The sequence below is a fragment of the Thermothielavioides terrestris genome, chromosome 3, assembly GCF_000226115.1.
Source record: "Thermothielavioides terrestris NRRL 8126 chromosome 3, complete sequence".
NCBI lineage: Eukaryota > Fungi > Ascomycota > Sordariomycetes > Sordariales > Chaetomiaceae > Thermothielavioides > Thermothielavioides terrestris.
Genome location: NC_016459.1, coordinates 602,771 through 615,391, shown reverse-complemented (window position 1 = coordinate 615,391; position 12,621 = coordinate 602,771). Strand labels below are relative to the sequence as shown.

The 12,621-nt window shown below is 62.8% G+C and overlaps 5 protein-coding genes across 5 annotated transcripts; 2 read left to right on the top strand and 3 right to left on the bottom strand.

The window, feature by feature from the left end:
* Positions 1-3: 3 nt before the first annotated feature.
* Positions 4-1,485, bottom strand: THITE_2116450 (uncharacterized protein). Its single transcript, XM_003653845.1, has 5 exons — positions 1,294-1,485; positions 1,189-1,209; positions 995-1,126; positions 787-934; positions 4-688 (listed from the first exon to the last, which is right to left on the bottom strand). The coding sequence occupies exons 1-5, from the start codon at positions 1,394-1,396 to the stop codon at positions 187-189; spliced, it is 906 nt and encodes a 301-aa protein (XP_003653893.1). The 5' UTR covers positions 1,397-1,485; the 3' UTR covers positions 4-186.
* A 1,097-nt stretch (positions 1,486-2,582) lies between these two features.
* On the bottom strand, positions 2,583-3,221 carry THITE_2089046 (uncharacterized protein; the record flags this gene model as incomplete). The annotated part of the gene is made up of 3 exons (XM_003653844.1): positions 2,583-2,706; positions 2,784-2,971; positions 3,033-3,221. 3 exons carry the CDS (start codon positions 3,219-3,221, stop codon positions 2,583-2,585), a joined length of 501 nt encoding a protein of 166 aa, XP_003653892.1.
* A 1,074-nt stretch (positions 3,222-4,295) lies between these two features.
* THITE_2129435 (uncharacterized protein) lies at positions 4,296-7,267 on the bottom strand (the record flags this gene model as incomplete). Its single annotated transcript, XM_003653843.1, has 3 exons — positions 4,296-5,606; positions 5,644-5,751; positions 5,891-7,267. 3 exons carry the CDS (start codon positions 7,265-7,267, stop codon positions 4,296-4,298), a joined length of 2,796 nt encoding a protein of 931 aa, XP_003653891.1.
* A 1,405-nt stretch (positions 7,268-8,672) lies between these two features.
* On the top strand, positions 8,673-10,653 carry THITE_2050614 (uncharacterized protein; the record flags this gene model as incomplete). Its single annotated transcript, XM_003653842.1, has 3 exons — positions 8,673-8,738; positions 8,793-9,571; positions 9,645-10,653. 3 exons carry the CDS (start codon positions 8,673-8,675, stop codon positions 10,651-10,653), a joined length of 1,854 nt encoding a protein of 617 aa, XP_003653890.1.
* A 747-nt stretch (positions 10,654-11,400) lies between these two features.
* THITE_2049954 (uncharacterized protein) lies at positions 11,401-12,528 on the top strand (the record flags this gene model as incomplete). The annotated part of the gene is made up of 1 exon (XM_003653841.1): positions 11,401-12,528. A coding segment is annotated over one exon (1,128 nt), but the record flags the coding sequence as incomplete, so codon positions are not given.
* Positions 12,529-12,621: the final 93 nt, after the last annotated feature.

Below are 12,621 nucleotides of genomic sequence, written 5' to 3'. Positions count from 1 at the left end.
TGTCACGGCGTTTGGCGTTGGGCTCGAGACTGTTATACCAACAACTGTACGGGCCACAACTGGGCCTTTGTCTACCTGTCAATCGGGGTATATGTCTTCCTCCGGAAGCCGGCGCAATGTACTGTGTGAGGGCGCCGCTGAACTCTCCCCATCGCACCTCAGCCGCATCCACTGCCATGCCACTCCTCAAATATACTTCCGCTCCGGATCCAACCGATCCATCAGCTCCATGCTCTTCTCATAGATGGTAAACACAATCCCGCCGCTCATGATCAGCCTCGCCAAGCGCGGCAGCGCGCCGCTCCAGAACGTCAACAAGCCCTCCTGCTTGAAGATGATGGCAGCGCAGCGCAGCGAGTTGCCGTAGACGCGGCGGGCCTCGATGCTCTGCATGCGCGTCTTGATCGTGTCGAGCGGCTGCGTGACGTAGACCGTGATCAGGCCGGCCGCGCCGCCGAGCGCGAAGGTGGCCGCCGCGCCGAGCTTCTCGCCCGGCGCCGTGTAGCCCTCGGCCAGCTGCTTGAGCGCCGTGTACGCGCCGAAGCGCGTCGCGCTGTTGGCCGCCTGCCGCGCCGTCGTCGGCACGAACCCCTGGAAGAAGCCGCGCAGGCCGCGCTCGCGCGCGATGATGGGCACCGCGTGCAGGAAGCCGCGCATCCGCGGGTTGGCCGACTTGCGGTCGTCGATGCTGTTGGTGAGCGAGCCGGCTGTCAGTTGGGCTGTTCTCCTGCATGTGTGGGTGCGTCGGGGTGGGGGATTGGAGAGGAAGAAAGAGGGGCTGCGCACAGCGTGGTCTTGATGCTCTCGGTCGGGGTGACGGCCAACAGGGACTCGGTCACGCCGGCGCCGAACCCCGCGAGCACGGTTCGGGGGCCGGTCATCTTGCCGTCCGCGTCGGCCAGAAGCTTCTTGTACTGGTCGAAGGCGACGAATCCTGGGCGATGCGGTCAACCAATGCTGCTGTCCCCGGTCTGCCTCAGCCGCCGGCACCTACGAATCCCCGCCTTGGCCGAGTTGCCGATGATCAGTGTGGTGCACCCGGCATACCACTGCCGGCCGAATGGCGGCCACGGCAGCTTCTGCCCGTCGGCTAACCTGCGATTGAGCTGTGTCCGGGTCTTCGCGACTGCGGCATCGTGTCAGGGTCGACAGGCGGTGCGAATTGGTTCGGAAGGGGACTCGGCATACACTCGGCAGGGTACGTGATGGCTGGTCCGGCGTCCGGTTAGCAAGCGACCTCGGGTGAACTTGAGCTTGTGGCCAGCCACGGGCCACGGAGCAGTTAGTCCTCACCAATTTCCACTGCGCCGGCTGTTGAACCGGCGAGAATGGACCGTAGGGCGCTGGGCCCCTTGACGGCCGGGTGCCTGTCGTCCTTGGCCGGCGCAGACGACATTTTTTGGGGGGGGGGGTGGTGTCTCGTGCCGGAGGGAGAACGAAACCGCGTCCTTGATCGGAGCATGAAATGCATGTGCTTTTTGGCGGCGCTGCCGTTTCGGGCTAGTCTGTCCAATACGTCAGTTTAGCGGGGAGGTTTCATTAAGGTATTTTCTGATTTACGGACCCCTGCCAGAACCGACGTCACACCTTTCACACCGTCGAGGGTTGCGGCATTCAACCTCGCTCTCAGCCAGGCACGGGGTTTCGCCAAGCGTAGGCGCTGTTTCGAGGGAGGAGTGTAGGCGTCGTCCGGGACGCAACACATGCATGCCGGGTCTCGTTTGTGTTCAGCACGGACGCACATACTGTGTGCCCGCCGAACATTCGGCGCGTGATGTGCATGCGAGATGCCGATGGAGGCAGCGTTCACCCACCAGAAGCAGGGAAAAAAGGGCCAGGAGTTTCAGCTCACCCATGAGGGAGCCACTCAGGCCCTCAAGTTCTTCTTCAAGGACGGTTTTGGCACGACTGGACATCGAGCGCATGCCCTGCTGAACGATTGCGACACCATCGACACAGGTCACCTTGCGTTCACCCAGGCGCTCAACGAGACCACCCCGGCTCTCTTGCGGGGCCTTTACGCCGATATCAGCGCTCTGCTCGAGCAGGACCACACAAGCGTTTACCGCTCAACTCGGTACTACTTGTCTCTTGTCCGCCTCGAGCGGGACTGGGCACAGATCCGAAAGGCCCTGGAGAGCGGCAACATCCAGAACGCCCGTGAGATCATTGAGTCCCTCGGGACGACGGGGACCACCTCTCGACCGGGGTGAGCGAGGCCGGCACGATGTGGACGACGACGGCCAGGCTATGGAAACACGCTGCTCCTCAACAACCGTGGCGGACGGCCTGCAACTGGCTTGCGGCCCTCAGGGCCCTGGCATCATGGACCATGCACAGCGACCATGCACACAGACGTCAGGCTGCTACTAAGCTCGCTCGATCATGTGGCCCGTGGCAGCCCGGCTACATTGAGCCATCGAAGTGACACACCGAGCATGTTTTGAAGGGCAGCAGAGTCTCGGTGCTGGAAAATATCGGCCGGAAAAGCAAATCTACATGAAATCGACGAAGATATACCAAGGTCGATGTGCCACGCGACGGCCCCAGTCGCCGTCGCCGTGAAGCCTGTCGAAGCACGCTTACTGCGGGGTACAGTAGTAGACGCTGCTGCAGCTGTTGGACCACTCCGTGCCAGAGGTAGTGATGATGGTGCGCCCGTTGTCCTTGTAGCAGTTCCAGTTCTTGCAGCCGTTGGAGCCCCAGCTGGAACCGTCAAATCTCCGGTTAGCCGAGCCGCAGGGCACAGAATATGGTCGAGGGGAGCGGAGAGGAGTTCGCACCCGGCCCACGAATAGTCGGGGCCGCTCTGCGCATCCGCGTCGATGTGCGCCGAGAACCGGCCGTTGGTCGGGAAGGTGCACGCCAGCGAGCTGTTCCCCCACCACGCGTAGCTGCTCGTCATCACCGCGCACTGGTTGTCACTGGAGAAGGGCTGGCCGCTGTTGGCCGCCGCGCTGGCTGGGTAGTACTGATCCTCCTCAGTCAGCCCCCGAGTACTCCGCGCTGTCCGAGATGCCTGTGAAACTTACGAAAATGTACGAGTCGGTTTCGGCCGGAGAAGGGCAGCCCGACACTAAGTGCTTGCAGTTGGCCAGGTAGACGATTTCGGTGTCGCGCTTGTCCAGCTCGGCTTGCGCCTCGGTTCGAGGGGCGGTGGCCACGGGTTTGGAAGTGGCCACGGCTACGAGGAGCGCGGCCAGGGTGGCGAGTATCTTCATCTTGACGGCTTCGGGCTGTTGCGATAGGCAATGGATGAGGAGCATACAGGAGCGGTGCTGATGATCCAAAGAACTGAACTGGAAGCTTGACGATCACCTCTCTTATATCCTTGCATCCTCAACGGGCGCCTCAGAGACACTTCATCCTCCCATGCTTTGCTCCATCCTTCTTGGCTGTGCACGGTGACCTTCAATTGCTCACGAGCAGGTACTACGCTGACGCTCGTTTCCAACTTCGCCGAGCCGGCTCCAAGAGCCGAGGTCGTCATGGGCAACATTGCCGACTGCTGCTAGAGGAGGATCCCATTTCCCGCTCCCTGCAATCGGTTGTTGATCCGGAACTCGGCTGCCTGGAGGTAACATTCCCAAGCGGCAGCCAGTGAATTCGCCCCTTACTCAGCGCATTACTCTCACGAGACTCACTAAGCACTACCGTGTAGTACGCTGTTACTTAGCGCCAGAAAATCCATCAAACATAGTCCCCAGATCGCATGCTCCAACGTGGATTCATGTGTGGTTGCTTGGCAGCGATGGAGACGACGAGACGTTGGACGAGGACTTCGTATTGTTCAGTGATTCCTTGCTTTACGGCCAAAAATTAACGGATCGGACCACATCTAGCCGGGCCAGGTCGTCACCGCACGCGAACCATCCTAACCTTAGTCGTGGGCCATGAGATCTGGAGAAGAAAGGGCGGCCACCGCTGCCATGTTCAGCTCCTCGACCTGTTGCACTGACAGGCGGCAGCCCGAATTCCGGGCTGTGCACCAAATAGGGAACTTCCTCAGCTCGACAATACTACCATAGGCCGCGAAGTGTGGCAATCTGGCAATCGATTCCTCTGTCGAGTGTTGGTACATACAGGTGCTGGCTAGCATACACATGAAGGCCAAGCGGGCCAGACTATGGTCAGGGCCAGGTCATCGACCGGCCGCCCGACTGACCATGAAGAAAAGAAGGAAGGAAAAACACAAGAAAACCGAAGCAGGAACCTCAGCGGACGCAGCACGAAGCAGCCCAGGGTCCCAGCGCTCACAAGCGCACCCTAACCTCCTCCACCACCCACTCCACCGCTCACTCCCCATCCGCCGTGTCGTCCATCCTCATCCGCTTCGCCTCCCGCGTCTCCCTCTCCTTGGCCTCCCGCTCGGCCTTCGTCATCTTGGGATACTGCTCCGGCCAGACCCACGCCTCGCCCATGCGGCAGAGCACCTGGCGGCCGAGCTGGTCCTCCCGCACGGCGCGGCCGCCCTGCCGCACCCAGTCCAGGATGACCCGCGGGTCCTGCGGGCCCCGCCGCCCCTCGTACGCGCGGCACACCCACATGCCCTTGACCACCGCCGTTTCTCCGCCCTGTCCGCCGCCGCTGCCGCGGCGACCACCCCGGCCCCGCACCGGCGCGCGGTGCGGCACGAAGTAGAACGCCTCGGCCCCGCCGGGCAGCACGTCAAACACCTCCCTCACCTCGCGCACCCACGCGCACGCCGCCGGCGTGTGCGGCAGCCACGCGACCCCGCCGGACGGCCAGTCACGCCGGCGCAGGCTGACGATGTACTTCACTTCACCTTTCTCCCCCTCCCCCTCCCCCTCATGCAAGTCATGCATGTCCTCCTGCCCCACCACCTCCCCCTGAATCGCCGCGCGCCCCAGCGCGGGGAAATGCAGCGCGACGCCGAGCGCGAGCTCCCGCCCCGTCGCGCGCACCGCGAAGCCCGCCGACGCCGGGTGCCGCGCCACCGCGAAGGTGGCGCCCGGGTAGAGCGCGCCGAGGGCGGCCAGGAAGCGCGCCGGCACGAGCAGCACGCGGTCGGTCGGCTCCGGGCGGAAGGGCGGGAGGAGCGAGGCGCGCCACGGCGCGAAGGGCTGCGCTGGGTCTGTGTCGAAGAGCGGGATTGGAGGGGTCGAGTGGATGCTAACGGGTGCCACCGGGTGCGGCTGCTGATGATGGAGGTTGGGGGCGGGTCGCCAGAAGGCGGCGGCTGGGTTGACGTCTGGGTTGTGGATTTCGGAGGGGGGCACAAGGGGCTGGTGCGGGACCGCGGGCGCGGGGGCGTTGTCGTCGTCGGCGCCCGAGGCGGAGTCCTCCTCTTCGCCCCCCTCCTCCTCCTCCTGCTCGTTGTCAGTGTCGTTTCCGTATGCTTCCTCGGTGACGGCGGTGTCCGAGTCGGAGTCGCTGCCGACGGGAGGGTGCGGGCGGTTTTCTTTGCCGGAGTCGCCGGGGTCGGAGGCGGCGGCCGGGCTGCTAGCGCGCTCGCGGTCGGGGGACTGGATCACGGTCGCTTCGTCGTCATCGTCCTCCTTGTCCTCGTCGTCCTCCTTGTCCTCCCTGTTGAACTGAGCAATCGTGCTCATGTTGTCGAGCGCCACGTCGTTGCTCAAAGCTGACTGGCGGACTTGGTTGTCGGTCTCATGCTGCGCCCACTGGAATCGTCAGATACTGGTTCTGGGTCGTCCCAAAGTCATACACGGGCAAGGTTGGGAATGGGTGACGGTGGCTGTCACGGTGCAGGGCGCTGGGAAATCCAGCTGTCTGTGGGAAGGTCGAGAATGCCATGTCCCGAGGGAAGAGAAACGGAAAGGAGCGTGAGAGAGATAGATATATTATGGTCTTATCTGCATGCGAATCTCCCGCATGCCGAATGGCTACGCAAGTCGACTCAGTTACGCACCTTCAAGAGCCGGGGGTCGATCAGCCGCTCGTCGAATGTAAGCTGGTCCATGTCCGCCAAATTCGGGGCCTGCTCATGCTCGTGGCAAACTGGAGTCGGACTGGAAACAGGCGCAAAGCCGGCAACGGTGTACAATTCTCGCTTCGGCGGCGGGGTGTCGACGAATGGGTCTTCAAGTCCAGCAATGGAGGTCACGAAGCGGCCTGTAAATAGGCCAGGTGAAGCAACGGCCTTGATGAAGCGTTTAGCGGGTGGGGTTGGGTAACAGAAGGCGAGTTGCTGCGCAGAGTTGGTCGACGAAAAGTTCGCCGGGTACCAGGTTAACTGGTTGACAGCTGGCGCGTTGCTGGCGAAGGGCAGGTTGCTGGCGCAGGGCTGGTAGGCATTGGCTGCCGCATATTCATTGCTCTGACGATGATAAAGAGAGGTGGAGCCATAGCCATTTGCGAAATCGAGGCCACTCGACAAACCTGAAATGTCCACGTCGGCCAAGGCGGTCGGCAGGTTGCTGTCACCGTGTCCCTGGCCGTAGTTTTTAAATGGCTTGCAGCCGTTCGAGTAGCCATTCGTGTAGCCATTCACATAGCCGTTCGAGGTGCCATAACCGTCAGAAGCAGCCGGCAGAGTCGAGCGTCCATACAGGGAGTCGTCGACGGGCATGGAACCAAGCCCGCCCTGGTGATACTGCGTAACTTGCGCAGCCGGAGCGAGGAGTCTCGGGTCAATCTTGCTCATGACGTCGCAACTGAATGGCGCAATGCCGATGTCTGTACCGTTAGGATGCTTCAACGCGCCGTGGGCTGCGGCAAAAGGGGCTGCTTGAGCGGGAGCTACAGGAGGCTTGGCGAGCAGGGAGTCGCCGATGTTGTTAGTGTAGCCGGGCTGGTATCCGAAGCTAAAGTGCGAGGCGGGAACTAAACAAGTTGCCATCGAGGGAAGCATCAAGTGGCTGCTACCTCCCATGTTGTCTCCGTAGCCGTCGAGCGAAGATTGCGCCATGAGTCCGTGGTGCATCGCGGGTTGGGACATGCTGCCGCAGGGCGGGAGTTGCTGGTGGGATTCGCGCTTGTTCTTTCTAACGGGAGAGAATCGGAGGAGGCGCGCGACCTTCGGGCGAGGTTTCTTCAGGTTGGGCGAGCCGGGGCGTTTCGTCTTGTTGTGGCGGTTCCCGGCGCGAGTGCCCTTGATCCTTCCGCGCGGGCTGCCGCCGAGCATGGTGCAGACCTGCTTGCCCGACTTACCAAGGGGGGTCGGCGTGCTGGGAGGGTCGTCGGACGACTCGTACAATTCGTCGTCGGTGTCAATGTCGTCGAGGCATTGGGGCTCATTGTAGCGGATCTCGCGCGTCTTTGCGCGGAGCGAGTATCGCGAAGCCATGATGGTTGTTGTTGTCCTCGGTCGAGTGTGGTTTTGCGAGGTCGAGTGCCAGCGGAAAGCGAAAGAGAGGGAAGAGGGGTGAGGAATGGGTGGGAAAGAACAATTGCTTTGACATTTCTGTTCTGTGGCCGCATGTGCCAAAATCACTGGCTGGCCCCTTGCCCGTGATTTGGCTCGCGAAAGTCAAACTCGGAGGCGCGGGTGCAGGCGGCGGAGGCCGTCCTCACCAGAACCTGCAAGTCCCGAGAAAATCGAGCGGGTGGCCACCAGGTTGCATATGCACAATAACTCATCATTCTTAGCTTTATTGGCGTTCCGGCGTCAAGTCCACTGCTACGAAAACCTGTATGACGCCGAGGCACCTGGATCATGGGTTTGTCGCAGAAGCTCCTTATCACTTACACAGATATTCACACCAGCCAAGCATGTACCATGGCGATGCCCAACAGCCGTGGTGAGCTGCCATTTCGATTATTCACCACAATGCAAACTACAATGCTTCCCAACAACCAGCAAGTTCAGTATTGTGCTCCAAAATGACCCTTCCATTTTCGACCCCCCGCTCCCGTTGCTACTCCAGTCGTTCGTGAACCACACCGAGTCTTTGTCGGACCAGTGCTGATGCCCGGCCATTTGTTGCTTTGCTCGGAGAAAACTTTGAGCCCAGGGAGCCCAAGTGGCAATGCAGCACATGCAGCTACAGGTTGTTTGAGCACATTACACATCAGTTGTTTTCTGACTGGGGTGCTCCAGCGATCCTCGACCGGCAGATCCAAACCTGTATCACGGCGATTGCTGCGATATCACCTACACAACCATACAACGGCGACCATTACAGCAGGCAATGAGCAGAGGAAGAAGCCTAGGGAATTCCTGGTTCAACCCACCAGAGGGCATTGAACTAATGTATCACACAATCAATCTTGACTCGACCGAACCGGAGGACATAATCTGGCTTTTGAGCACTTTAAACCATCGGTTTGTCTACTGCGCTGCCAAGCATGTTGCGTCCGTCCGATATGCACCAGAGACAGATCTGTGATGTCATGCCCTCTCAGTGGGGATCTCCGCCGTGGCAATGACAGCTCGCTGGCAGCGACTCGCTGGCAACAGCTTGCTTGCATCGTGCAACAGTGACTGCTGCAGCTTCACCGCCAGCAAGGGAGACAGTCTAGGCTGCTTCCGGCCAACCGTGTGCGACTATCCTGCCATTATTTAGATCAAGCGTGCGCCATCATGCAGCTTATCGGCCGTGCCATCAGCCCTGCGTTGCGGAGCTGCGGGAGTGAGAGAGTCGAGCCTTCTTGATTCTCGTCAATTCGGATTGCGGACGGAGCTTCCCCCCCCCCCCCCCCCCCAAACCACGCCTCCCTCCTCGAAATAATCATTTCGGCAGGAGGCCACAATGGCTACCATCGCCGCACCCGAGGATTTGCCCCTGGGCATATCGCTGCCGCCTGGGAATCCGCATGTAAGTGTTCCGTGCGCTCCAAATGACCCAAGCCATTCTTTCCTGACCGCTCAGGGTGTCAGCGTCCACCTGCCGAAATGGGCCGACACGGTCGGCTGGGCGTCGCGGGAGCCGCGCGTGCTGAACGCCATGAAGACCGGATACCCGCGGTTTTTCATCCCGAGAGTGGTCGACCGGCTGGCCATGCAGCTTCTCGACATGCAGCAACGGAGCGCAGGAGAGACCGGCGACAGGGAAAAAGGGACCACCAAACTCGCCATTGTGCTGGACAGCGTTGGCCATGCGCAGGCGTGTCGCAAGACTTTGCCCGCGTGGAGCGATCCTGCCTCGAAGCGCTTCAGCGCGGCCGACATTGGAGTCTACGTCGTGAGCTGGGAGGGCAGGATTACGCCTGTGGAGGCGGTGGACGGCGTGCCGGGTGACGGTGACATCGAGTCGGCAGTGACCGTCGGTAACGAAGACATCGTCCTCGTGACGTATCCGGCCGAGCTGGCCGCGGAAGCCAAAGCGTTCTGGCAGCACACCGGCTTCGGCATCTCGAGCAGGCGCGCCACGCACTGGCTGGAGCACGCGCCCTTCCTGTCGACGGCGCCCCCAGATCCCGGATCGATGCCGGCCCCAGCCGAGATAGCGCGCCAGGCCGAGCAGGCGCGAAGCACGCTGAAGAGCAGGATAGCCGCCGGCCAGTCTTCTGCGGAGGACAACCTCGAAGTTTCACCATCCGACGTGTTCCTCTTTCCCACCGGCATGACCGCCATCGCTGAGATCGCGGCCGCCATCAAATCCTTGCGCCGCGCAACGCCCGACAACCCCTACCGCGTGGCTGTCTTCGGGTGAGTGTCTGACCTGCAACCCTTGGGCCTTGTTTACGCCGATGCACTAATCCGAACCTGTTGACCCCGACAGCTTCCTCTACGTCGACACGTACAAAGTCCTGCACCGTGTCCTCGGCTTCGAGCCGACGCTCTTCCACGCCACGGCCGACGCCATCACCGCCCTCGAAGCCATGCTCAACCCTTCCGCACCCTCCCCAACCATCCCCCAGTGCAGCACCACCGCCCCCGCGACCGCTACTATGATGAAATTCGACGCGATATTCACCGAATTCCCAGGCAACCCGCTGCTGCAGGCGCCGGACCTGGCGCGGCTGCGGGCGCTGGCCACGCGCCACGCGATCCCGCTGGTGGTCGACGACACGGTGGGCACGCACGCGGCGCTGCGCCTGCTGGCGGCGTGCGACGTGGCGTGCACCAGCCTGACCAAGATGTTCAGCGGCGCGTGCGACGTCATGGGCGGCGCCGCCGTGCTCAACCCGCGCGGGTGGGGGTATGCCACGCTGAAGGGCGCGCTGGAGCGGCTTGAGCACAGGGAGGGGGGCGGGGGTGGAGGAAGTGGAAATGGAGGACGGAGGACGGGAGAAAGGAATTGGTTCTGGGCGGACGTGGTCCGGATGGAGGCGAACAGCCGGGATTTCGCGGCGCGGGTGCGCGCGGCGAGCGGGAACGCGGCGCGCGTCGCCGACATGCTGCGGCGCAGCGGCTGCGTGCGGGAGGTGTTCTACCCCCAGGGCAGCCCGACGCAGGCGATGTACGACCGGTTCCGGCGGGAGGGCGGCGGGTACGGGTTCCTGCTGTCGGTGCGGTTCGCGGCGCCGGCGCGGGCGGTCGCGTTCTACGACGCGCTGGACGTCGCCAAGGGCCCCAGCCTCGGCACCAACTTCACGCTGTGCTGCGCCTACACGCTGCTGGCGCACTACAGGGAGCTGGAGTGGGCGGCCGAGTACGGCGTGGTGGAGGATCTGGTGCGCATCAGCGTCGGCTTGGAGGAGTGGGCGTGGCTGGAGGAGCGCGTGGGCAGGGCGCTGCGGGCGGCCGAGGGGGTGGTGGTCAGTGAAGGTCCTGAGAGTGCTGCGTGAGGGCAGAGGCCGAGATTCAAAGATGTGCCGGTCTATCACATTCCTTTTAGTCGGCCTTGGATGAGAGTTTCGACTCTCGTTACTATTCCTTAGTCAGGTCGGCGGTGCAATCTGCGGTACGCGGCCAATATTGCGTCTTCCATACATCATCTCGTGCCCTGAGCTTCCTAGTGAGGCTAAAGTAACGGGAGCAATGATGATGGGTGCTTCAAGGCGCGTGTCCGAGTGGCTCCTGCTACGTAACGTCACGGATCCAGCCCAGCTCGAGTGGCGCTTTCCTGGCCGTAGCTACGCTGCAGCGTGCGGCTGTGGGGGAGTCCGCTTCGCCCTGCACTCTCTTCTGCCCTTGACAACTTGGCGAGCGGGGTACTGTACAACGCGAATATATTCTACGTATGCTTCGCCGTCAGACAGCAATACCACCCCTTCTCGACTTAGGCCTCACTCGTTGGTGTGTCCAGTTGCGGTCTTCCTGCGACCGACGGCCTCTATCCTCCGGGTTCTGAATTCTTAGGTGACAGCTGGACTGCTGGGATAATGGGGGACAAACCTCTCCACGTAGTGGTTGTCGGCGCTGGTTAGTTGGCAAGAATCGCGGACCCCTACATCCACGCACGTGGGTATTTACTGACCGCAGACACCGGGAGTAGGCCTAGCCGGGATCGCCATTGCGCATGGCCTGCGCAAGGCAAGTTGATTCCGCCGCGAACCAGCCCGGTCACCCCCCAACTGACTCCCACTCAGCACAACATCTCCTACAGCCTCGTCGACCGCGAGACCACGCCGCGCGACCGCAACTGGGGCATCACGCTCAGCTGGGCACTCCCGCTGCTCGAGGGGCTCCTCCCGCCGGAGCTCGTGCCGCAGCTGCAGGCCTGCCAGCCCGACGTGTCGCTGTCCGTCGCGTCGGCTGGCGAGCAGGGCGTGCTGATCCGCGACGGCGCCACGGGCGCCACCAAGATCCGCGTGCGCTACCCGGGCGGCATCCGGCGCATGCAGATCCAGAAGACCAAGCGCGTGCTCGCGGCGGGGCTGCGCCTGAAGCGCGGCAAGCGACTCGTGTCGCTCTCCTACGGCGGCGACAATGACGACTCGCGCGCGACGGTGACGGCGCACTTCGCCGACGGCACGGCCGAGACGGGCACGGTGGTGGTCGGGGCGGACGGCGGCGCGTCGCAGGTGCGGCGGTGCCTGCTGGGCGAGGCGGCGGCGGCGCAGGAGGTGCTGCCGTACGCCTTCATGAACTTCCCGTTCCGGCTGCCGGCCGACCGCGCGCGCTGGCTCGACGCCGTTATGAACCCCAGCGTCGACGTCGCGCCGCACCCCAAGGGCATGTACATGGGCCTGTTCCTGCTGGACAAGCCGGACCTGGACCGGCCCGAGACCTGGCTGTTCTACCTGCTGGTCACCTGGCCGATCGCGACGCGCGAGGACGAGGAGAACACGGGCAACCGGCTCGAGAGGCTGCGCGCGCACATGGACGGCTGGGCGGATCCGTACCGGTCGGTGGTGCAGTGGCTGGCCGACGACGTGGCGATCGGCACGGACCAGCTGCGCATCTGGCACCCGAAGCCGTGGGACAACCGGGGCGGGCGGGTGACGCTGGCCGGCGACGCGGCGCACAGCATGACGTTCCACCGAGGGCAGGGAGGGAATCTGGCCATCAAGGACGCCGACGAGTTCGTCAAGCGGATGGTCGAGGTGCAGGAGGGCCGGCGGTCGCTGAAGGCGGCCATGGACGAGTACGACAGGGGGGTCGTGGAGCGCGGCCAGGAAGTCGAGATCTCCAAGCAGCAGGCGGCGGCATTCCACGACTACGCCAATTTCGACAGCAGTCCGGTGTTCAAGATGGGCATCAAACCGGCAGGCAGCTGAGCGCAGTTAATCACGTATCAATGGAGCATCAGACTCAGGGAGGCTCGGCGGGGAGTTGTGGGATGGTCGGCTACAGCCTCGGGGGCGCGTTGC

Bases quoted from the DNA above. Each gene is read 5' to 3' on its own strand.
- THITE_2116450 (XM_003653845.1), bottom strand. From the start codon at position 1,396: ATGTCGTCTGCGCCGGCCAAGGACGACAGGCACCCGGCCGTCAAGGGG. The intron at 1,210-1,293 runs GTGAGGACTAAC...ACGCCGGACCAG, and splicing joins AGCCGGCGCAGTGGAAATTG to CCATCACGTACCCTGCCGAG. The intron at 935-994 runs GTAGGTGCCGGC...CGCATCGCCCAG, and splicing joins CTCGGCCAAGGCGGGGATTC to GATTCGTCGCCTTCGACCAG.